This window comes from Papio anubis, chromosome X, assembly GCF_008728515.1.
Source record: "Papio anubis isolate 15944 chromosome X, Panubis1.0, whole genome shotgun sequence".
Classification (NCBI taxonomy): Eukaryota; Metazoa; Chordata; class Mammalia; order Primates; family Cercopithecidae; genus Papio; species Papio anubis.
Genome location: NC_044996.1, coordinates 20,252,135 through 20,276,764, shown reverse-complemented (window position 1 = coordinate 20,276,764; position 24,630 = coordinate 20,252,135). Strand labels below are relative to the sequence as shown.

At 37.3% G+C, this 24,630-nt stretch overlaps 1 protein-coding gene across 3 annotated transcripts in view; it reads left to right on the top strand.

Moving 5' to 3' along the window:
• The window catches only part of PHF6 (PHD finger protein 6), a 56,169-nt gene extending 33,690 nt beyond the window's left edge, over positions 1-22,479 (top strand). The window contains exons 6-11 of one of the 3 annotated variants that reach the window (XM_003918301.4): positions 6,205-6,371; positions 6,535-6,678; positions 7,730-7,834; positions 9,741-9,874; positions 18,873-19,002; positions 19,344-22,479. In XM_003918301.4, coding sequence (XP_003918350.1) covers positions 6,205-6,371; positions 6,535-6,678; positions 7,730-7,834; positions 9,741-9,874; positions 18,873-19,002 — 680 coding nt within the window. In that variant the 3' untranslated portion in view covers positions 19,344-22,479. Of the gene's footprint in view, positions 1-6,201; positions 6,372-6,534; positions 6,679-7,729; positions 7,835-9,740; positions 9,875-18,872; positions 19,003-19,343 lie in introns of all 3 variants that reach the window. The other 2 variants (XM_009198277.3, XM_009198276.3) reach the window with 2 other exon arrangements.
• The last annotated feature ends 2,151 nt before the right edge of the window (positions 22,480-24,630 follow it).

Below are 24,630 nucleotides of genomic sequence, written 5' to 3'. Positions count from 1 at the left end.
ATAGCGTATCTGGTATAGTGAAAACTCGAAAGCTCAGATGTTAGCTCTTACTATTCTATTTCCAACTTATACACACATATTTACAAATGAAAGCTGTTAAGATACTGTACAAGTGAGCAAAGATAAATGGAGAAAGATGTTCATCACATTTGTAACAGCAAAAACACTGAAAACTTACAAGTCATAACCATAGGGGGCTGGTTAAATATGATGGATTACTATTAGCTCTTACATGGAAGGAGGTAAATTCCTATATACTGACATGGAAAGTTGTCAAGCTATATTAAGCAGAAAAAGCAAGATGCAGAATAGTGTGCTTAGAATACCATTTTAAAAACGTGCATATGCAGAGAAAATAATAGCATTTACTGAAAGCGTCTTATATGCCAGGCACTGTTTTAAGTACTTTACATGCAGGAATTCATGTAATTAATTTAAGAACACCCTGAGGTAGGTTTCAGGTCCAAAGATACACAGTATGTGGAAGATCCAAGATTCAAACCCAGATTCTTACACACTGAGGTTGAGAAAAGAAGCAGTTAACAGTGCTTTCCTTGGTGGGAGGTCAGGAGGTTAGGGAGGGAGGCAGGTTAGGGAGCCTGAGGAGCCAGCTGGAAGCACAGAGCAGGTGGAAGTAGAAGGTGAAAAGAAGATTTTCACTTTTTTTTTTTTTTTTTTGAGACTTGCTCTGGCTCCCAGGCTGGAGTGCTATGGCGTGATCTCAGCTCACTGCAACCACCGCCTCCTGGGTTCAAGTGATTCTTCTGCCTCAGCCTCCTGAGTAGCTGGGATTACAGGCGTGCACCACCACACCCAGCTAATTTTTGTATTTTTAGTAGAGACAGGGTTTCACCATGTTGGTCAGGCTGGTCTTGAACTCCTGACCTCAAACAGTCCACCCGCCTTGGCCTCCCAAAGTGCTGAGATTATAGGCGTGAGCCACTGTGCCCAGGCCTAAGGATTTATCTATTAATAAAATTGGTTATATCTGTTTTTTCATGATTACAAATAATACTGCAACACCTTCCCTTATACGTAATATACTTATGTACTTATACGAGTGACTCTATGAGATAAAAGTCTTAGAAATGGGATTGCCAAGTCAAAGGGTCTATGCATTTAACGTGGGGAGTGAGTACTGTCACGTTGCTTCTGAAACTGTTTACCCAGTTTATGTTCCCACCAACAGCGTCAAATTCCCATACCTGTGCTAGGTATAAGTCTTTTTGTCTGATTATTTCATTTAATTTTAATTTCCATTTTCACTGGTGAGGTTGGGCATCTGTTCATGTTTTCTTGTCATTTATATTTCTTTTGTGAATTGCGTTTTCCTGTTCTTTGTGCATTTTTCTCTTAGAGTTTGTCTTTTTAAAATTGATATGCAGGTGTTCTCTATAATATAGATATTCTGTCACTATATGCAAATGATCTTCCAATTTATTTATTTATTATTATTTTTTTTTTAGACAGAGTTTCGCTCTTGTCACCAGGCTGGAGTGCAGTGGCGCGATATTGGCTCACTGTAACCTCCGCCTCCCAAGTTCAGGCGATTCTCCTGCCTCAGCCTACTGAATAGCTGGGATTACAGGCACCCTGCCACCACGCCCAGCTAATTTTTGTATTCTTAGTAGAGACAGGGTTTCGCCATGTTGGCCAGGCTGGCCTCAAACTCCTGACCTCAGGTGATCTGCCCACCTCGGCCTCCCAAAGCACCGGGGTTACAGGCCTGAGCCACCGCGCCGGGCCCAATGTATTTCTTTTAACTTAGTTTATGGTGCCTTTAGCTGTACAAAAGTTACTAATTTTTAGTCAAATCTCCCAGTCTTTTCCTTTAGGGCTTCTTACATGTCCTGATCCAAGATTATTTTTTAAAATTCTCCTCTATTTTCTCCTATTGTATTAATAGTTTACTTTACAATTAGATTTTTAATCCATCTGAACTTTTTCATATAGTATGATGTATCCGTTTTTAAAAGATGGATAGCCAGTTGTGCTGTTATGTCTTTTCTACTCACCTGAAATGCCGCCATTACCATACTTTCAATTTTCATGTGCATGTGCGTCTGTTTTCAAACTTGGAGATTCTCTTCCACTGGTATGTGTCTATTCTTGTGCCAGTGGTTTAACTGCTATTGCTTTATAGTATATTTTGATATCTTCTTTTCAAAAAGATACTCTTGTGTATTCTTTTTTTCATCTTGTGTATTCTTGTCCATTTTCCAGAAGACCACAGAATCAACTTTAAGTTTCATTTCATAAAGTCAGATTAGTGAGAGCTGATTTTCTGTCTATCATGTTCATTCAGAAACATAGTCTCTCTCTCCATTTAGGGGCACTTGTTTTATATTTTCTTTCTAACACATATTTTGTTGGGTTTATTGTACCTTTTTTTTTTTAACTTGTATTTCAGATTCAGGGAGTACACGCTCAGGTTTGTTACCTGAGTATATTATGTGATACTGAGGTTTGGCGTATGAATGATGCCATTACCCAGGTACTGGGCATAGTACCCAATAGTTAGTTTTTCAACCCTTGCCCTTGTCCCTCTCTCCTCCCTCTAGTAGTCCCCAGTTTCTATTACTGCCATCTCCATGTCCATGAGAACCCAGTGTTTAGCTCCCACTTATAAGTGAGAGCATGTTGTATTTGGTTTTCTGTTCCTGCTATATCCTTATTGCCACAAAGGACATTATTGCATTCTTTATTATGGCTACAGGGTATTCCATGTAGCAGGGCATTCCACTCCAAACCACATTTTCTTTATCCAGTCCGCTGTTGATGGACACCTAGGTTGATTCCTTGTCTTTGCTATTATGAATAGTGCTGTGGTGAACATACCAGTGCATGTGTCTTTTTGGTGGAATGATTTGTTTCCTTTTGAATATATACCCAGTAATGGTGGTGTTGGGTCAAATAGTAGTTCCGTTTTATGTTCTTTGAGAAATTTCCAAACTGCTTTCCCCAGTGGCTGAGCTAATTTACATTCCCACCAACAGTGTATAAACGTTCCCTTTTCTCCACAGCCTCACTAGCATCTATTGTTTTTTGACTCTTTAATAATAGCCATCCTGACTGATGTGAGATGGTATCTCATTGTGGTTTTTATTTTAGCTTTTAATAACTATTTAAAGTCTGCTGTTTTGATAGGTGAAAATGATATATCACTTAATTTGCACTTTGGTTCTGGAGAAGTTAAATATTTTTAAAATGTGCTTATTAACTACTTATATTCTGAGAATTATCTGATTATATCCTTGATCTATTTTTCCATTTGGGTCTTAATCTTGTATGAGTTTATCATGTCATAACGATACTAATTCTTTGTCAGAGGTACAGCAGAAGCAGATATTTTTCCAGTTTTATTTTATTTTATTTTATTTTATTTTATTTTATTTTATTTTTGAGACAGAGTCTTGCTTTGTCACCCAGGCTGGAGTACAGTGGCATGATCTCGGCTCACTGCAACCTCTGCCTCCTGAGTTCAAGTGATTCTCCTGCCTCAGCCTCCCTAGTAGCTGGGTTAACAGGCACACGACACCATACCCAGCTAATTTTTTTTTGGAGTTTTAGTAGAGATGGGTTTTCACCTTGTTGGCCAGGCTGGTCTCGAACTCCTGACCTCAAGTGATCCAACCACCTTGGCCACCATGCCCGGCCTTTTTCCAGTTTATTGTCTGCCTTTTAATTTGCCACTTTTTTTTTTTTTTTTTTTTTTTGAGACGGAGTCTCACTTTGTCGCCCAGGCTGGAGTGCAGTGGTGTGCTCTTGGCTCACTGCAAGCTCTGGCTCCCGGGTTCATGCCATTTTCCGTCTCTGCCTCCCGAGTAGCTGGGATTACTGGCATGCGCCACCATGCCCAGCTAGTTTTGTATTTTTAGTAGATACAGGTTTCTCCATGTTAGTCAGGAGAGTCTCGAACTCCCAATCTCAGGTGATCTGCCCACCTTGGCCTCCCAAAGTGCTGGGATTACAGGCGTGAGCCACCGCACCCGGCCCAAATTTATCACTTTTTAATTTATACTTTTCAGAAGTTCGAAAGTCTAATATAGTTAAATATATGAATTTTTCGTGACTTTTACTATTGATGTTAAAGTTGTTAAAAATTTTTGTGGAATGATTTCATATTTAGAACAAATATGCCATGTGGGAAACTAATCATGTTGGCTTGATAATGGAATCAGTTCTTAAGTAATTTTTATAGATGTTTAATAATGTTATTTATTAAACATCTTATTTGTTTATTAATGTTATTTGTTAAACAACTATTAAATGTTATTTAATAGTGTTATGTATGGTGTTAGTGATGCTTATTTTCATAATAGATAACTGAATATATTATATGTGTATACATATGTATAAAACTGAATGTTTTATATATACATACACATAGATGTCTTAGAATGATTGAAACGGTTACGATTTTTCATTTTGAGAAATTTTAATATTTGGCAAGTGCAAGAATTCTTTTTTGAGATGGAGTCTTGCTTTGTCACCCAGGCTGGACGTGCAGTGGCACAATCTTGGCTCAGTGCAACCTCTGCCTCCCGGGTTCAAGTGATTCTTCTGCCTCAGCCTCCCAATTAGGTGGGACTACAGGCGCGTACCACCACGCCCAGCTAATTTTTTGTATTTTTAGTAGAGATGGGGTTTCACCATATTGGCCAGGCTGGTCTTGAACTCCTGACCTCGTGATCTGTCTGCCTCGGTCTCCCAAAGTGCTGGGATTACAGGTGTGAGCCACCGTGTCCAGCCAAGTGCAAGTGATTCTGACAGCTTTTAGTGAAATTCCCTGTATTAAAGATTGTCAGTTTGAATATTTAAATTAAGTAGTATATTCTGACATGAAATTTGCTATTGTGTTGAGGAGAGAAAACATCTTTAATTGACTTCTCTGTCTTCACAGGAAGTTATTCACATGAATTTATGTTGTTGCCTATAAAACACTATCCAATAACTTTTACCTTTTCCCCTTAACTCCCTCAGGTCCTACCACAGCTCTGTGAAGTTGCACTCATGTATATTGTTATTAACTGTTTTGCAAACAACCTAATACTTGTAGTTCCCTTAGTTTATATATATTCAGGTATACCAACTGAATTGCCCTTTTCTTATAATAAATGTACTTTCGTTTCTAATAAACAACCTTCAAAGTAGTAGGAAAGATATTAACATCTGAGCATAGGAGTTGATATGGTTTCTCATTGAGAAATTAGTCTCTAGAATTATAATCAATAACATGGTAAAGGAAAAAATGGTGAAGATATTAGAGCCATACCTAAAACTTTCCATAGTTTGACCTTATGGCAAGTGAACATTTGGTTTTTATTACCCTTTTAAACACTAAATATTAATACATTATCTTATACAGAGGCCCTCAATAAATAAAATATTTATAGTAAACTACTGATGAAACACCTTTCATTATGGTAGAAATTCTTTTCAGATTACTGAGAAATGCAGTTCTCAAATTTCTGCGTAAGTTTTGCTTAATTCATTAAAGCATATGCAACTAACTAGCAACATACTTCTTTTACTGCTTGTATTAGAAATTCTTTTTGTACTTAATATTTGTTTAATTACTTGATCCATTAGTTCAATTGTAAATGACTTCCTTGTTGAATTTATTCATTCAGTTTTCATGATAGTTTGAAGAGTAATCTAGACCAATGTTATCCAATAGAACTTTTTTTGTGACAGTGACACTGTATATGTGCTGTCTAATACAGTTGCAACTAGCCACATATAGCTAATAAGCTCTTGCAGTGCAGTCAGTGTGACTATGAGACTGAAGTTTTAATTGTGTTTAATTATAACTGACTTAATTTTTTTAAGCCACATGTTGCTAGTGGCTACCACATTGGATAGCACAAATATATCTACTTTATTTTCATTTAGTTTTCCAAGTTACAATAAGTGTATTTTCTAGGTAAGTGTTCTACTTTTACAAACTCTTTGAAACCTATGGTAAAAAAAAAAAAAAAATACAAAAGCAAACTCTAAAAATTAATTTACTAAACTATTTGTATTTGATTTTTATTGTATTTATCTGAAACATTGGGTTGCTATATTGAGCATACTGCAGACCATTTCTCCTCATTTCTGGAGACAGTTTCATTCTAAGAAGAAACATATGTCCTAAAGACCCATGAACTAATACTTATTTTGAGATTGGTCCATAAAAGGTTTTTGTTCATTTTTAAGCAGCTGATTTAGAGGAAAGTTTTAATGAACACGAACTGGAGCCCTCATCACCTAAAAGTAAAAAGAAAAGTCGCAAAGGAAGGCCAAGAAAAACTAATTTTAAAGGACTGTCAGAAGATACCAGGTCCACATCCTCCCATGGAACAGACGAAATGGAAAGTAGTTCCTATGTAAGTAAAAAAAACTGTTGGATTCTTACTTTTTGTTGCACCATGAATATTTCATTTAAACTATAGGTGAAGTTCATCATTTGAAATGTTAAATAAGCTTGAAATACTGATAGCATATTTTCATGATTTTTTTTTAAGTTCTTTTTTTCTTTTACATTTGCAGAGAGATAGGTCTCCACACAGAAGCAGCCCTAGTGACACCAGGCCTAAATGTGGATTTTGCCATGTAGGGGAGGAAGAAAATGAAGCACGAGGAAAACTGCATATATTTAATGCCAAGAAGGCAGCTGCCCATTATAAGTGCATGGTAACCATGGTTCTTTTAAGCCCAATTTTGTTTTTTTGTTTGTTTGTTTGTTTTTCTTTGTTTCCCCTGTGATCTAAAAGCCCAAGTGATTTTTTAAAAATCATTTAGCTAGTAACCAAAAAACTTCCCCCACAAGTATTAGTATTTTAGAGTTATGAATAGTATATCTTGTAATCCCAAATCTTAATAAAATTTAGATTTTATTAAATTATAGCCTTTATGTTTTAGTAGGATTTGAAGTAATTCTAATTATAGTTACTGTAGTTAGGATAATCTGTAATTAATTATTTCATAACTGTAAAAATTTTGTCTTTATAAGCATGTCATGAAATATATTTTAGACTTTTACTATAACCTAATAATTATCTCTGTTGTACTTAACACACTGTATTACAGTTATTCATTTATGAACTTATCTTCCCTAACAGACTCTTAAATTCCTTGAAGATAAGAATAAGTTTTTATCTTGACATCCTTAGATCCATGCCTGACTTACAGTATACATAAATATCTTTGACTTAGAGTGTATTGAATGACTCATCCCATTGATAAGGTTTTTAAAATTACATTATTTATGTCACAGGTTCTTAACCAGAGTACATATCATATTTACCTGGTGAGCTTTTTCCAAAATATGTGCATCTAGGAACCCTGTGGAATAGATCTCATATGTGTCTAGTTTGAAAAACAAAATCCCCCAAGTGATTCTGATCTGCATCTATGGTTGAAATTTGCCAATTTAAACTGTTTTTTAAAACTTTGTGGAAATGTAAAATAGTTGAGAATAGAGTGACATTGTTGAAATTTTCATTGCTTGAAGCGATTTAATCTTGGCTTCACACTGGCAATCTTCATTTTTATTTCAATGTCCATAATTTTGGCTGTATTTTAATCAGACATGTAAATATATTAAAAATATTTGAGCAGATACTTGATTATTAAGGAAAGATTATCTTTCTTCAGAAATTAAATATAACACACTTGTTATCACATTTAATGTTTTCCTCATAAGGATTCTGAATGTTAATGTTCCTGCATTTTTCTTCTCTAGTTGTTTTCTTCTGGCACAGTCCAGCTCACAACAACCTCAAGAGCAGAATTTGGAGACTTTGATATTAAAACTGTACTTCAGGAGATTAAGCGAGGAAAAAGAATGGTCTGTAGTTTTTATATTTGTTATGCAACATTACACTTGACTTGCTGCTTTAAATTTAGAGTACATCCCAAATTTATCCAGTCATCAGAAAATTTTATATAAAGTAGTTCATATGTTAAAGCAAAGTATATTGACTTATTTGTAATATAATAAAGGATGTTGATGTTACTGAAACTTATTTCTCTTTCTATGTAACTTCATTACTTAAGAGGATTATACTGAGATTTATATACATTTCAAGGCATTTGCAAGCCTTTAACAATAAAATAAATGAAGATATGAATGTGACAAACTTTTTTAAGTTTAAAATGTTACATTGTGTAAGCTTGCTTAAAGGAAATTTTTTTCAGGGCTTTCTTTTTAAAGTACACATACACAGGACTGCCTCTTAAAATGTTTGTCATAGCGTTAAAAGTTTTTTTAAATAAAATAATATAAAACACACCTTAGTCTCATGTTAAACATACTGAATTACCAACAAGTAGCTCTAAGAAATATTGGCATCTTTATTGATCACTTACTCCTTTATAGCTTATGAATGCTATAATAATATCAGTTGTCTCTAGAAATTAATTTTTAAATTTTTTGTTGGGAAATTTTCAAACATACCACAATTGGAAAGCCTAGTAACACGTATCTATCCATCATCTTGCTTCATCAATTACCAAAATTTGTGGCACTTGTTTCATATAGGCCTTCTTTGTTGTTGTTGTTTTGAGACAGAGTCTCACTCTGTCGCCCAGGCTGGGGTGCGGTGGCGCAATCTTGGCTCACTGTAACCTCTGCCTCCCGGGTTCAGGTGATTCCCGTGCTTCAGCTTCCCAAGTAGCTGGGATTACAAACATGCACCACCACACCTGGATAATTTTTGTATTTTTAGTAGAGACAGGGTTTCATTATGTTGGCCAGGCTTCTCATGAACTCCTGACCTCATGCAATCCACCCGCCTTGGCTTCCCAAAGTGCTAGGATTACAGGCATGAGCATCCAGCTGAAAAGGAAACTTTCATAACAGAGCTTGTGGTACTGAAAAAAGGAAAAACCACTTTATCGTATTATTCAGAGCAGTGTTGTATAATACAGCTAAAGTTCAAATAGGTGACTAAGATAGCAATTCAATTATCTTACCAACTTATTGTTTACCTCTGCACCATTGAGGGTTGGGGTAAACACTAACCTAGCATTTCCCCCAAGTGTGCCCTAAAGGAAGTTAGTTCATCAAGATGTTCCCCCGCCCCTCCAGAGATAAAAGGGCATCTAGATTTCAGTAAACTTGAAAACTGTTTACTCTGTGCCCCCACCCTTGGAGAAAAGGCTGTGAGAAGTCCTGCAATAAAGTGATGTGCTTAACCTATCCTTTCTCAAACTTATTTGACTTGAAACCCCTTTTTCAACAGTTACCTTTTAATCTCCGAACATTCTTCAGGCAAGGCTTATCTAGGCCAAACTGAGAAGTCTTGAAAAGATTTCAGCCCCTTTAGTCGCCCTCTGCACTTTTGTCTACTGGTAGTGATTCTTCTGTGGGGGAACTGCTTTTCTGGTTTCTTATTCTTTCCCCTAATCATAATAGGAAAGGATCTGATCTTAGGGAGGGAAAGAAACCAACCACTAAAATATACAACATCATTTTTTTGTGTATTTGGCAGTATTGAGGAGAGTCTTACCTACATTTAGATGTCAGACCTGGGATGGTCAGTAGTTTTTCTAACAAGCCAGCAGTTTATAAATGTTAAATAATAGAAACATCAGGGGATGGCAATATTAGAGGGCTTATCAAAGTATGGTTTCAGTTGCAGCGTTATTTCAGTTATATGCTACGTGATAATTTCAGTGTATTCTTTTTCAATAGAAAATGGCTGCTGTTTTCTTGAAATACTGCTTACGATTATTTCTCTTTCCTTATACAGAAATGTACACTTTGCAGTCAGCCTGGTGCTACTATTGGATGTGAAATAAAAGCCTGTGTTAAGACTTACCATTACCACTGTGGAGTACAAGACAAAGCTAAATACATTGAAAATATGTCACGAGGAATTTACAAGTAAGAAAACAACAATTGTCTATTTCCCTAAACATGTTAGTAAGTAACTGTCCTGAAATAGATGACATTAGTTTACTCAATCTCTATTCTTAGGTGATATTTAGTTAAGTATAGAATAGAATACTGAGCACATTGTGTAAGGAATGAGTACTACAATTGGCATTTTCCTCTGACTACATATCCCTGGATTAGCATTCATCCATCCAATGTTAGTTATGCTTCCTGTGTGCCAGCCATTGTGCTTGAAGCTGGGCATATAACAGTGATCAAAACTACATATGCTGGGCCGGGTGCGGTGGCTCACATCTGTAATCCCAGCACTTTGGGAGGCCAAGGCAGGTGGATCACCTGAGGTCAGGAGTTCGAGACCAGCCTGACCAACATGGTGAAACCCCGTCTCTACTAAAATACAAAAATTACCCAGGTGTGGTGGCAGGCACCTGTAATCCCAGCTACTCGGGAGGCTGAGGCAGGAGAATCGCTTGAACCCAGGAGGGAGAGGTTGCAGTGAGCCAAGATTGTGCCATTGCACTCCAGCCTGGGCAACAAGAAGCTTACAATCTATTGGGAGAGACCTATTATTTAAGTGGCCAGACAAATATGCAATTACAACATAGCAGCATAAGTGTTCCAGAGAAGTTACAAAGTGTTATGGGAGCATGTAAGAAGGAAGAGGTAACCTAGTCTGTAGTGGGGAGTCTTTAAGAATTTTCTGAAGGAAATAGTGCTCAGCTTTAAGCTGAGATATTAAGGACAAAGGTGAGCCTTGGTTGGGAGAGGTATTCTGGGCAGAGAGAACAACATATGCAAGTGCCCTGGGTGAGACACAAGCAGAGGTGGAAATGGGGAGATGTGTTAGGAGGCTAGTGCTGGTGGTCCAGGTGAGAATTATTGGTAGCTTAGAATAGGATGTGATAGATAGAAGGCAAAAGGTTCTCTTGAGAAGATGGTGAAAAAATAAAGTTTGAAGATTTGGGTTTGGGGGTCACCCTCTTTTTTATGGGTCTTCCACTTACCTGTGCTGCCTTGAGCTAGGTGGTGTTAATGTAATGGTTCCATTTGTTTAATCAACTGGAGTATAAGTTGGCAGGGACCCCTGAAGTTTTTATTTGCTGTCCAGAGTTGTAAAGCACTTCCTTACTCTCACATGCCTAGAATGCAATAAACCAATAACTTCCGGGTCTAGTATTCTGTGTAAAAGACAATGTGCACAAGCAGTCACCAAGCCATTTGGGTGCTTACATAAGGTGCTATGCTATATAATAAAATTTGCCAAATTCTGTTTAATAATCAAGGCACAAATGTTTTCAAGGGAGTTCTATAAAGCCTTTAAGGAACAAATAATCCCAATGTTATTTAAGAGATCCAGCACATAGCAAGAGATGGAAAACTTACTGCTTCATTCTGTAAAGCTTACGTAACTGTGGTACCAAACCTAACAAAGATACGTTAAAAGACAGACAAACCAACTGTAGACCAGTCTCCCTTTTTTTGCTTTGAGACAGGATCTGACTCTGTTGTCCAGGCTGGAGTGCAGTAGTGTGATCATGACTCACTACAGCCTTGACCTCCTGGCCTCACGTGATCCTCCCACCTCAGCCTCCCAAGTAGCTGGGACTATAGCCAAGCTAATTTTTTTAATTTTTTTTTTTGAGGAGGGGTCTTGTTATGTTGCCCAGACTGGTCTCAAACTCCTGGGCTCAAGTGATCTCCCTGCCTCAGTCTCCCAAAGTGCTAGGATTACAGGCATGAGCCATGCCCAGCCACAATCTCACTTTTATAAATATACAAAAATTTTAAATAAAATATTAGTAAATCAAATCCAGGTCTGTATTCTAAGAATTGAAAGACTGTTCAGGCTGGGCACAGTGGCTCACACTTATAATCTCAACACTTTGGGAGGCTTAGGTGGGAGGATTGCTTGAGGCCAGGAGTTCCAGATCAGTGCAGGCAACAAAGCGAGACTCTCGTCTCTATATAATTTTAAAAATAGAAAGAAAAAAGACTGTTCAAAATTAGGAAATATATTAATATAATTTGTTAGTAGAGTAAATAAAAATCTTATCACCTTCCTTATAGATGGTGAAAAGACATTTGATAACATTCAACATCAGTTTCTGAATTTTAAAGTAACAAGTGCTCTTGGTAAGCTAGGAATCTTAATAGGTGTTTATGAGAAAAACAACAGCAAATAGCTTATTTGTTGTTAAAGTAAAGGAACAATGGTTCTTAACCAGGAGTGAGCCTCAGAATCACTGTGGTGTGGATAAGACCCTCTTTTAAAATGTTCATGCCTGAGCCCTACCCGTAGAGATTTAAATTTAGTAGGTCTGGGTTGGGGCCCAAACCATGCACTTTTATGACTCCCCAAGTGATTCTTATGTTCATCTCTAATTGAAAACCATTAGACTATACTTTAATTCAGATTAGGAAGAAGACAAAGATGCCAACTACTAGCATGACTTTTAACATTCTTCTAGAGGGTTAAGCTGATGCAAGACAAAAAGAAAGAGGCCCAGTGCAGTGGCTCACGTCTATAATCCCACACTTGGGGAGGCCGAAGCAAGAGGATTGCTTGAGGCCAGGAATTTGAGACCAACCTGGGCAACACAGTAAGACCCATCTCTACACAACATTTAAAAATTAGCCACGCAAAGTGGCACATGCCTGTAGCCCCAGCTACACAGGAGGCCCACACTGGAGAATTGCTTGAGCCCTGGAAGTAGAAACCAGCCTGGGCAACATAGTGAGACCCTGTCTCAACTTAAAAAATAAGGCCAGGCGCAGTGGCTCACGCCTGTAATCCCAACACTTTGGGAGGCTGAGGCTGGCAGATCACGAGGTCAGGAGTTTGAGACCAGCCTAGAGATTGCCCCACTGCACTCCAGCCTGGGTAACAGAGCGAAACTCCATTTCAAATAAAAATAAATAAAAGTGTGTAATAAAATGATCAATATTTGTTACTTATATCATTGTCTACCAAGAAAATTCAAAGGAATCAACTTTGAATTTATTAAAATTAGTAAGAGCTCAGTAAGATTGCTGAATGTGAGATGACTTTTAAAAAGCAATTCCAGTAATAACTAGTTAGAAAATGTAAACGAAAATCGTCTGCCATACCCCGCCAAACACACATACACTAAAGATGAATTTTTTCCATTTAAACAAAGCACACACAGCTGCATCTGAGAGAGCAAGTCATGTTTGGAAATAAAATATTTCTTTTCTCTTTAAAAAAAAAAAAAAAAAAGCACACACACAAAGCTTTGTTTTGGGGTGTGGGTGGGGAGACAGGGTCTCACTCTGTTACTCAGGCTGGAGTGCCACTGCATGATCATGGCTCACTGCAGCCTCGACCTCCTGGGCTCAGGTGATCCTCCCACCTCAGCCTCCCGAGTAGCTGGGGCTGCAGGTACACGTGACCATGCCTGGCTAATTTTTGCTATTTTTTGTAGAGACAAGGTTTCACCATGTTGTCCAGGCTGGTCTCAAACTCCTGGACACAAGTGATCCACCCACCTGCGCCTCCCAAAGTGCTGGGATTACAGCTGTGAGCCACCATACCTGGTCAAAAATTGCATTTTACAAAGGACTGAAATGAGTGGTGAAATGTATTATGTTCCTTGATAGAAAACTCAGCTTCGAAAGACACCTATTCTCACCAAATGTATAAATTTGGTATAATTTTGATCAAATCCAAATTTTTTGACATTTGAAAGGCTAAATGTGATATAATTTTCACTTGTAATGGTTGTGTTTACCTTATATAACAGAAAAAAAAAATAGCAGCTTAACAAGAGAGAGGGTTGCTTTCTCACCTAAAAGATATGCAGAGAAAAGCAATCCAGATGTGGTAGGCAATTTTTCAGTGTCGTCAAAGACCCACATCACCATCCTTCTGCTCACCCCTCCTTAAGGTCTCCTTCCACATATGTGTGTGTATGTTTTTGTGTACGTAGAAAAATCTCTAGAAACGTATTCAACAAGCTTAATGGTTATATTACTTCTCATTAGTTACATAGGGATGGAGGAGAAGAGGCAAGTTTATATTCTCCATGATAGGATTCTGTAGTGTTTGAATATCTTCATGAGCAGTATATTATTATTAAAGTAGCCATTAACATTTTAAAATAACAGTCTGATTTTAAATATCCAAAATCAGATTATATGGAGAACTATTATATTTAAAATGTAACTTTTAGATGCTTTTATTATAATAGTTTTAAATGGAAAATATTTCCATTTTCATTTTGGAAGAAAAATGGAAATATAGATGAGAAAAAATACTTAATGTCAACTTTAATTCTACCACGCAGAGGTAATAATTTTAAATCTTTTGGAATGTTTTCTCTTAGACGTTTATGTGATTATGTGCATGTATTTATAAAAACAAGATTTTCTGCTGCTCTGCCTATGGGGCAGCCATCCTTTTATTCCTTTGCTTTCTTAAAAAAAAAGATTTTCTTATCTATGCCGTTTTATAATCTCTTTTCCACTTATCTGAGACATTTTTGTGTGACATTAATCAATTTTACATCTTGGTTTTTTTTGGTTTTTGGGTTTTTTTTTTTTTTTTTTTTTGAGACACTCTCACTCTGTCACCTAGGCCGGAGTGCAATGGTGCGATTACAACCCATTGCAGCCTCAACCTCCCAGGCTCAGGTGGTCCTCTCACCTCAGCCTCCCAAGTAGCTGGGACCTCAAGGGCACCCCATTATACTCAGCTGATTTTTTTTGTACAGACAAGATTTCACCATGTTGCCCAGTCTGGTCTCAAACTCCTGGGCTCAAGCGATCCACCCGCCCCAGCCTCCCAAAATGCTGGGATTACAGCATGAGCCACTGTGCCCAGCCTACATCTATTTTAATGATTGCATGGTATTCCATTATATAGGTATATCAGTTTATTCTATTGGTTCCTTTTTCAGACGTCTAGGTTGTTTTTGCTTTTTAGCTATTAGACAACCATATTTCAGTGACCCTCTCAAAACAAAAATATTTGTACTTGGATCCATAATGATTTGAATTGCTCTTTTATTTTTTTCCTATTGAGATTTGTTTCTGCAATCCACTTGTAATGTAGATTCCAGATAGAGACCATTGAGTTCAAATGAGATCCCATATAGGTGGGTAGTTTGGCAAGAGAAGAAGGGACAAATAGGAGGAAATACAGGGAGGAATATTTCTGAATGAAATGGCTTCCCTGGCCGGGTGCGGTGGCTCACGCTTGTAATCCCAGCACTTTGGGAGGCCAAGGCAGGCGGATCACGAGGTCAGGAGATCGAGACCATCCTGGCTGACACGGTGAAACCCTGTCTCTACTAAAACTTCAAAAAATTTGCCAGGCGCAGTGGTGGGCGCCTGTAGTCCCCAGCTACTCGGGAGGCTGAGGCAGGCGGAGCTTGCAGTGAGCCGAGATCGTGCCATTGCACTCCAGCCTGGGGCGACAGAGCGAGACTCCATCTCAAAAAAAAAAAAAAAAAAAAGAAATGGCTTCCCTGTCTCCTAACTATGGCTTTTCTTCCTTACCAGCCCTTTCTGGGTCCTGACTGTATTCCTATTCGAAAGACGAGGGAGGGGTACATAATAATTGTTATTTATGTTTATCCTGTATTTATTGTATTTATTGTATTTTTAACCATTTAAATATGGATTCTTTTAAAATGTCAGCCTCCCACCATAAAAAATGGAGTTCTGGCCGGGCGCGGTGGCTCATGCCTGTAATCCCAGCACTTTGGGAGGCCGAGGCGGGTGGATCATGAGGTCAGGAGATCGAGACCATCCTGGCTAACATGGTGAAACCCCATCTCTACTAAAAATACAAAAAGTTAGCCAGGCATGGTGGTGGGCGCCGGTAGTCCCAGCTACTCAGGAGGCTGAGACAGGAGAATGGTGTGAACCGGGAGGCGGAGCTTGCAGTGAGCCCAGATGGTGCCACTGTACTCCAGCCTGGGCGAAAGAATGAGACTCCGTCTCAAAAAAAAAAAAACAAACGGAGTTCTGTGACAGCAGGGACCTTGTTTGACCAGTTGACACCTGTGACCTTGGCACCTAGACTAGTGAAGGCCATATAAGGGCCTATGGGAAATATTCTGCAAGTAAAAACTAATCCCGTAAAATGATTAAAAGTTGCTCCAATAACAAAGCACTTGTCCTTTTAGAGGAAACTTTCTATTAAAAAGATGATTTTCAAATGTAAACAAAAACAGAATAGTATAACAAGTCCTCATATCAGCAGTTACCAAGTTATTGCCACAGTTGCTTTATCTAATTGTTTATTTTCCTGAAGTATATATATTAAAGCAAAATTTCAGATCTCTTGTCATTATATAATTATTATTCCATTATCACACTTTGTAAAATTAACAATTATTTCTTAGTATCATCTTATACCCAATCCATTTTCACATTTGCCCAGTTGTATAAAAAAAATCTCATTTTAGACTTAATTTGTTCAAATCTGGATACATGCAAGGTCCATCCATTGCATTTGATATGTCTCTTAAGTCTAAATACGGACATACTTGTCCCCTTATTTATTGAAGAGCCTCGATAAATTGTCCTAAGTCCCACATTCTAGATTTGTCTCTTTGCCATTTCATGATGTCATTTAACTTGTGTCTCCATCCCTCTCTCCCATTTCTTGTAAACTAAAAGTTGGTTCAGAAGTTTAATTAGATTCAAGTTATATTTTATGGGAAGATTCTTCGTAGGTGCTATTGTGTAGGAATCTCACTCTTGATATTTAAACTCATGATTTAAAAATGTAAAAAGGTAGTTCCCAATGTGTAGTATTTGAAGTGTACAAATTCTCCCTAGCTCTTTGAAAGTTATTGAAAATGTTTTAAGACTAAAAAGAAAAATAATGAACAAAACTAGATTAAAGTCAGTTGTTATTGTTGTCCACTGTGTCCTGAACCCCACCTCTGCCTTTTATTCTACTCAAATATTAGACCTAGTTTAGGTAATCTAAACTAGACATGTGAATTCCTAGATGATTTCTTTTATCTATTGCTGACCACAAGAGGGCATCCAGTGAACATGTTCTAAGCATTCTTCCATTGTCGTCTTATGTATAATAGACATAAAACTGAGGAATCGCCTCCCACTCATAGGTGGGAATTGAACAATGAGAACACTTGGACACAGGGTGGGGAACATCACACACCAGGGCCTGTCGTAGGGTGGGGGGAGGGGGGAAGGATAGCATTAGGAGATATACCTAATGTAAATGACAAGTTAACAGGTGCAGCACACCGACATGGCACATGTATACATATGTAACAAACCTGCACGTTGTGCACATGTACCCTAGAACTTAAAGTATAATACAAAAAGAAAAAAAGGGCTCAAATCAGCCTGCCCTTGTTTGATTGTCCAAATCACCTATATTATGATTTTTATTAAAAACTTATGAATTTTAGGCCGGGCGCGGTGGCTCAAGCCTGTAATCCCAGCACTTTGGGAGGCCGAGACGGGCGGATCACGAGGTCAGGAGATCGAGACCATCCTGGCTAACACGGTGAAACCCCATCTCTACTAAAAATACAAAAAATTAGCCGGGCAAGGTGGCGGCGCCTGTAGTCCCAGCTACTCGGGAGGCTGAGGCAGGAGAATGGCGTAAACCCGAGAGGCGGAGCTTGCAGTGAGCCGAGATCGTGCCACTGCACTCCAGCCTGGGCGACAGAGCGAGACTCCGCCTCAAAAAAAAAAAAAAAAAAAACTTATGAATTTTAAATATACAGTCTGTATACCCAAATAAAAGGTTAGAACCAAGCATGATAAAGTGTCACTCCAGAGATAACTTGCCAGATTTAAAGGGGAAAACCTACCTTTACAATGGAGAAATCTGGCCATCACCACTACTTTAACCAAATGATCAAACATAGTGTTACCCAGTAGCAGGATATTTTGAAATTAGATGCCTCCTGAAGTATGCAGGATTGCCTACAAAATGTCTTGACTGAAAAAGAAAAGCTGAACCTGAAGCTGACCAAGCCCTTAGACCTTATTCCCAGTGTGTAGGAAATACAGGGCGAGAGAGAACCAAATAAAACAGTACCACAATTAGACAAGTCCAGAATGTGCTACAGTTGACAGACTGGTCTGATCTCATCCTAAAGAGTCAGTGTCATGTAAAAACAAGAAGGTGGAAGGACCAGTCTAGATTAAAAGAGACATAGCCAAATGCAGTGCCGGAAAACTGTTAGATGACTCATGTAGGTATTCCAGTGAAGGCTAGGATGCTGATAATGAAAAGACATTTGAAGAGTTTGAGTAAAATTGTTTCATCAAATGTGAGCAGAAGGCAGCAGTATAGATAGAATATATATTTCCTGAAATGTGATTTTAAATTAAATATATGAAACACATTTATAGAATTTGATTATTTCATCAGTATACCTGAAGGTTGGTATTTTTAAGTTGGCCAAAACTTTGCTTTTAATCTCATTGGGCAAAATGAGGAATTGCTTTATGATAACTGTCATCTTAAACCAGAGATTTTGTTTCAGATGAACTTTTATTATCTCAATAATAGTGTGTTTTCCTATCTTTTAGATAAAAATGGGTCTGTGGCCGGGCGCGGTGGCTCAAGCCTGTAATCCCAGCACTTTGGGAGGCCGAGACGGGCGGATCACGAGGTCAGGAGATCGAGACCATCCTGGCTAACACGGTGAAACCCCGTCTCTACTAAAAAAATACAAAAAACTAGGAGGGCACCTGTAGTCTCAGCTACTCGGGAGGCTGAGGCAGCGTAAACCCAGGAGGCAGAGCTTGCAGTGAGCTAAGATCCGGCCACTGCACTCCAGCCCGGGCGACAGAGTGAGTCTCTGTCTCAAAAAAAAAAAAATGGGTCTGTAACTAATTGGGGAGTATTTTTTAAAGTGTGGATGAGGAAACCCATGTTTTAAATGGGCACTAGCCTCATCCACTGATGTTGGTAGGAATGTTCAACAGTGACAAAGCATTTTGAGATTTTTGTCTTTCATCGTTGTAGATTATACTGTAAAAATCATAGCGGAAATGATGAGAGAGATGAAGAAGATGAGGAACGAGAGAGTAAAAGCCGAGGAAAAGTAGAAATTGATCAGCAACAACTAACTCAGCAGCAACTTAATGGAAACTAGGTATGAAAGTTAATTATATGGGATCTGTTGTGAGGATACAATACACACTGATATATACATGTTGACGTAATGGTATGCAGTAAGATTTTTTTAATCCTATTATGTTTAGTTAAGAGCATGTTACTAAAATGCTGAGGATTTTGTAGGCTTGCATAGTAGTTGTTTTTTTGTTTTTTTTTTAACTAGCTGATTTTGTAACCATAAAAACAAGCTATCTGCTTTATCAATAAGTATAGTTGTAATGTCAAATCAATAAGATAATCACACTCCTCAATAACATTATATTGATTGTGTTCCCCTCAAGCATCATATTTTACATTTTTTTATCATCTTTTAAACAGGTTCATGGGACAGAGTTAGAAAACTGGGAATGAATAAGACATCCATAACTACTATTCTTTTTTCACTGTTTTCTAAAATCAAAAAGGGTTTGTAACTTTTTACTGCCCAACTCTTAGATCCTTCATTGAACTGCCTAAAAATGTCTTGTTTGTTTTATGAGCCTTCACTAGAAGGCTGAGTTTGACATGTTGATATTACGTAGCTATAGTTTGCAGTTTCTGGGAAGCAATTGAAACACTATTAACCCTGTGTATAGTGTCAACAGTTAAAGCAGATGAAACAAAGGAAGCTATATTTCTGGACTGAACATAGTTCTGCTGTTTAGAGTGTTTAAGTTTGTTTAGTGGATCCATACTCAAAGGAAAGCATAAGCAAATTTTCCTTTACAATGCAAACATGCCACTGGTGGCAGCACATGGTAATTTGTGGATTTTTTTTTCACACTCAAGTAATGGAGGCTAGAAATGAAGAGAACCTCCTTTTTCTCTTGGCTTTAACAGCACATGCTAAAAATCTCTTCCAAGAAGTACGCTAAAGCTTTTCATTTGGTTCCTGTTAAAGTTGTTCTCACTGACCAGCATGGACTCAGGCAACTGCTAATTATAAGCTATGAGCTCCAGTGCTTTTGCCAAAATTCTCTTGACAGCACACCTCCTCTCTTTCCATGTTATACAGAGGACTTCTGGCAAAATGATTGAGTCCTTCAAGTTTAAACTAACATTTGGCAACAGCAAATTAAATGTTTTTAAGATGGAAAGAAAGGGTTACCGCTTGCTAAGGACTTCAGACATCATGTCCGAGACGTGTTCCTCTCAAGTGCCCTGTTGTGTGGAACACTTCTCATACTGGCGCAGAGTACGTAAGGAGGTCTCATGTGCTGTAAGAGTAAAAAAGTCTTTGCATAAAACAGTATTTATTTTTACTTTTGTGACCACTATTTTAGAAACTTTATTTAATATTTTAATGTTTTCAGTCATTGCTTTGGTTATCTATAAAATAGGCTTTTGTGCCCTACTTTTCTTCTTGTAGGGCTTGGTGGTGTTTTATCGATTGTCAGAATTGGTTTTGAAAGCCTAAGAACCCAGCTTTTTAGAAAGGATTTTCACACTGGCATTTCTAGGTAGTGATATTTTCTTCCACTTACCTGCTGAAGCACATTTATGCATTTCTTTATGGCAAAACCAAATAACTTTAGTTGTGGTCTGCCTGATATTACCATAGCACCTCAATACCAAGGGAAGGGATTTTGACTAGTTGAATTATTAAGCCACCACAATAAAGCAGATTTTTAAATAAGGAATAATCATGTTAACTTGACTGTACATTGAAATATTCTACATCTGATAGAGCAGCATTTTAAAAATGTAACAGGTGGAAAATTACACTGTGCTTAATGACTGCTTTTTTAAAAAACTGTGAGTCCCTTAAAGTCATGTTTGTCAAGTGTGTATTCACACATTTACTTAAATCAAGGGACTCAATGCTTGCTTTTATTTTAACCATCTTTTACTATTTTTAGAAGGAAACTAGCTTTAGTAGTGGGTTGCCCTGTATGTTTTCTCTTTTTGCTCTTAATATGCCATTGGGTTTTTGTGTGTATGTGATTTTCAAAATTCATGACTTGAAGTGCAAGGACAGATCTAGCTGTTTGTTTACCAAGCTATGTGACTTCTCCCAAAGGATCTGTACTTTCTTTCCTTACAACAGCTTGAAAATCATTATTTTAAAATCCTTAAATCACTGTGTCTAGATCATTTTTTACATTGTGTGCCATAGACTTACCCATGGGACAACAGAGCTCCTTCATTTTTGAACAACTACTGTAATCATTTTTTTTTTTTTTTAGGAAAAATGGAAGGTGCCAGGGGTAATCATGGCCAGTCAATAATTATATAAAGGAGTTCAAATACTATAGCTGTCAGTTGATGAATTTGTTATGTAGTAAAATGTATGACTTTGTATGGGTTTCTTCAGCCCTTTTTCTGCCACTAGCAACCAGAATAGCACTTTACCTTTTGGTTGGCTAGATAAGTGGCTGACTACCTGTTTTTCTCACTGTGGTGTGATTGGCTAAACAATCTTGCATTAAAAATTCAAATGTAAATTGAATTCACATGAAAAATCATGTTTGGTTGTAAACCTCCAATGTTTTGATTCTCTAATCACGTTTTCGTCACATGCTGAGTAAAAGTGCCTTACAATGTAAAAATTGTACAGTACTTATGTTCCCAAGTAGCATCATCATCTTCTGGGTAGTAATTACATTGTGGTATTAATATTTAGAAAAATGGACCTCAGCAGTGTATTTACTGTACATCTCTTAAGTCTTTAACTGTAGTTTTAATAAGCATGACATTATTTGATAAGTATATAACATTTACATCATTTCAAAAAATACTGCCGTTACTGTCTTTTATGCATATTTTAGCCTGAAATTTTGAAGCGTCTTTTTTCTTTCTTTTTTCTTTTTTTGTTTTGTTTTTTGTTATTGATATTAAACAGTGTAATCTTTGCAAGCGTATATTGAAGATTATTCTGGAGCATTTATTGCCTTACCAGAAATGTTAGTAGGAAATGTTCTTTAGAGTAGAAAGATAGACTTGAGTTTCTATACTTTTAATAAGAGCTCTTTGTTCCTGGCGGGGAGGGGGGTAGGGGGTGAATTTTACTTTCATCTCAAGTTATTAAAAACCCACAACTGAGGTAAATTTTATTTCAAGGATCAGCAGTTTTGGAATTTCAGATAGTACTTGCTCAGAAGTACATGCTACTCAAGATATTAAGAGATAACAAGATCTGTAGATCTGCTATTGAATCAGAATCTGTGTACTTGAACAAATGTATGAATCTCAAATATCTCAAAGCAAAAGAAAAAGTGTTCTAGAGTGTTGTTGCTTTTTAAAAAAAGCACTGAAGTTAGACCAAGGTATACAGTTTTGTTCTAACAGACATTTAGGTTAATTGTAAAGATAAGGAATGCATTATGGGTCAAAAATCAAACATTCCTCTCATGTTATGTATATTTTGTTCCTGTTATATTGGCTTTATTTTCAAAATTGTAGTTTGTAGTATTAGTTTCCTTTTATTGGTATTCTTGCATATACTATTCATTCAATAAATGACTTATGACTTTCATATTTGTTTGTCTTTTTTGTGAAAGTGTATACTGAAGCTTATTTGATAACAGCAATAGTATTGTGTTCCTTTTAATCTTGCTTTATTTCGGAGTAAAATGCCTAGCTTAATAACTTTTCATTAAACAAATGTGGGAGAAAAAAAAAATGTGAATTTGAATTCAGTTCAAAGTTTCACAATATAAAGGTTTTATCATGAAGAGAAACTGCAATCTTGTAAGTACAATCAAACTGCATTACATCTTGGTTTTTTTATTACATGGTTCAGATACCCATAGTTTAAATCAGATCCTCTGGAACCTAGTTAGAAGGTTATTTTGAAAATAAACCAAAACTCCTAGTACAATTTATCAGATTGGTTATATGGGTACAGGATTAATATCCTTGTCATTGTCATAAAGGGATTTTACCTTATATCTTTAAATGTACTCCCATTACCATGGACAGTGTGCTTCTAGTACAGTGCTTATATATTGAGGTTTGTCACATCCCGGGCAGAAATCAAAGTTGTAATTAGTAGGATATGCTCATTCCATACACACAATTCCTAACCTGCAGAGTGGGGGGAAAAAATCAAGTAACATGTTCTAATTAACTCCGGAAGATAGGATGGTGTACTTCACTGCCAATGTTACCTAGTAGTGCCTGGCACATATGTGCCTGTGTGTGTTTAAAATCCATTATTAAGTCTCAATTGCCACCAATTTTTAAAGTCTCATTTTAATTGCCATAAAAATATGGAGATGGGGAGTTGTGTGCTATTCTTTAGCTAATTTAAGCTGTTATTTTTTTGTTGTTTGTTTGTTTTTCCAACTGCAGTCGCCAGCAGTTGCTAAAGTTCCTCCAAAGGATGGACCTGGTAGAATTTCTTAGGAAAATTCTCTAGCCAGCAGATGGCTAGTTTATCTTTTTAAGAGAAAAACCCAATCCCTTTTATATTTATATATTAGACTAAGTCCTCAGTTGTGTAGGCAAAATGCTGCTTTATACATCAACCAATGTTACATAATACTGCCTTGTTCAAATAATGAGGTAACTGAATATTAATGATGTAAAGCAAAAATGTATTTGTGATTTTTATTCAGAAGATGAAAGCTATAAAATAACCAATTACTATATAAGTTAATGGTGGCATTTGGAAAGTGTTACACGATAGCAGACACGATCTACACATGGTCAGTGTACTGAAGTCAGTCAACCAGACCTGCATCCTTGTCAAAAGACAGCAGATCCATAAACATCCAAATTATACCTTTGCCTATACCTCTCAGTGGCTATAAGTGGGTTTTTATGCTAGTGGTCGGGCAGTGGTGGGGAGATAGGGAAAATAAAATGCAGCTGGGCAAAGAGCTAGCTAGCTCTACTGTGTGAACAATAATATTCCAATGAAAACAAGAGTACTGTTTGAGCGGGTAACCTTTTAAATGGAACCTGAGAGACTAGATAATGAAGACAGTATTAGGAGTTGAGAGACAGAAACTACACTTTAATATGGAGACTGGATTTAGAGTTTTTGTTGAGTTTCTATAAAGTAATTGGTACAGAAGGGTAAGTTGTTTCTGAGTATTTTAAAAATCAGACCTGTTTACAGATTTTGTATTAAAGTAATATATAGTCATAAAAAGGAATGAATTACTGATACATATGCCAATGTGTATGAGCCTGGAAAACATGCCAGGCACAGAGGTCACATATTGTATGATTCCATTTATATGAATTGTTCAGAGAGGCAAATCCATAGAGATGGAATACAGATTAGTGGTTCCCAGGGACTGCAAACATGGGGGAATGAGGAATGACTATTATGGGGTATACTGTTTCTTTTTGGGGGTGGTGAAATGTGGAATTAGGTAGTGGTTAATGGCTGCACGACTTTGTGAATGTACTAAAAATCATAAATTATACCCTTTAAAAAGAGTGGATTTTTTTTTTAATTATTTTTTTTTGAGATGGAGTTTCACTCTTGTTGCCCAGGCTGGAGTGCAATGGCACGATCTCCGCTCAGCACAACCTCTGCCTCCCAGGTTCAAGCGATTCTCCTGCCTCAGCCTCCCAAGTAGCTGGGATTACAGGCATGCGTGACCACGCCCGGCGAATTTTGTATTTTTTTTTTTAGTAGAGACGGGGTTTCTCCATGTTGGTCAGGCTGGTC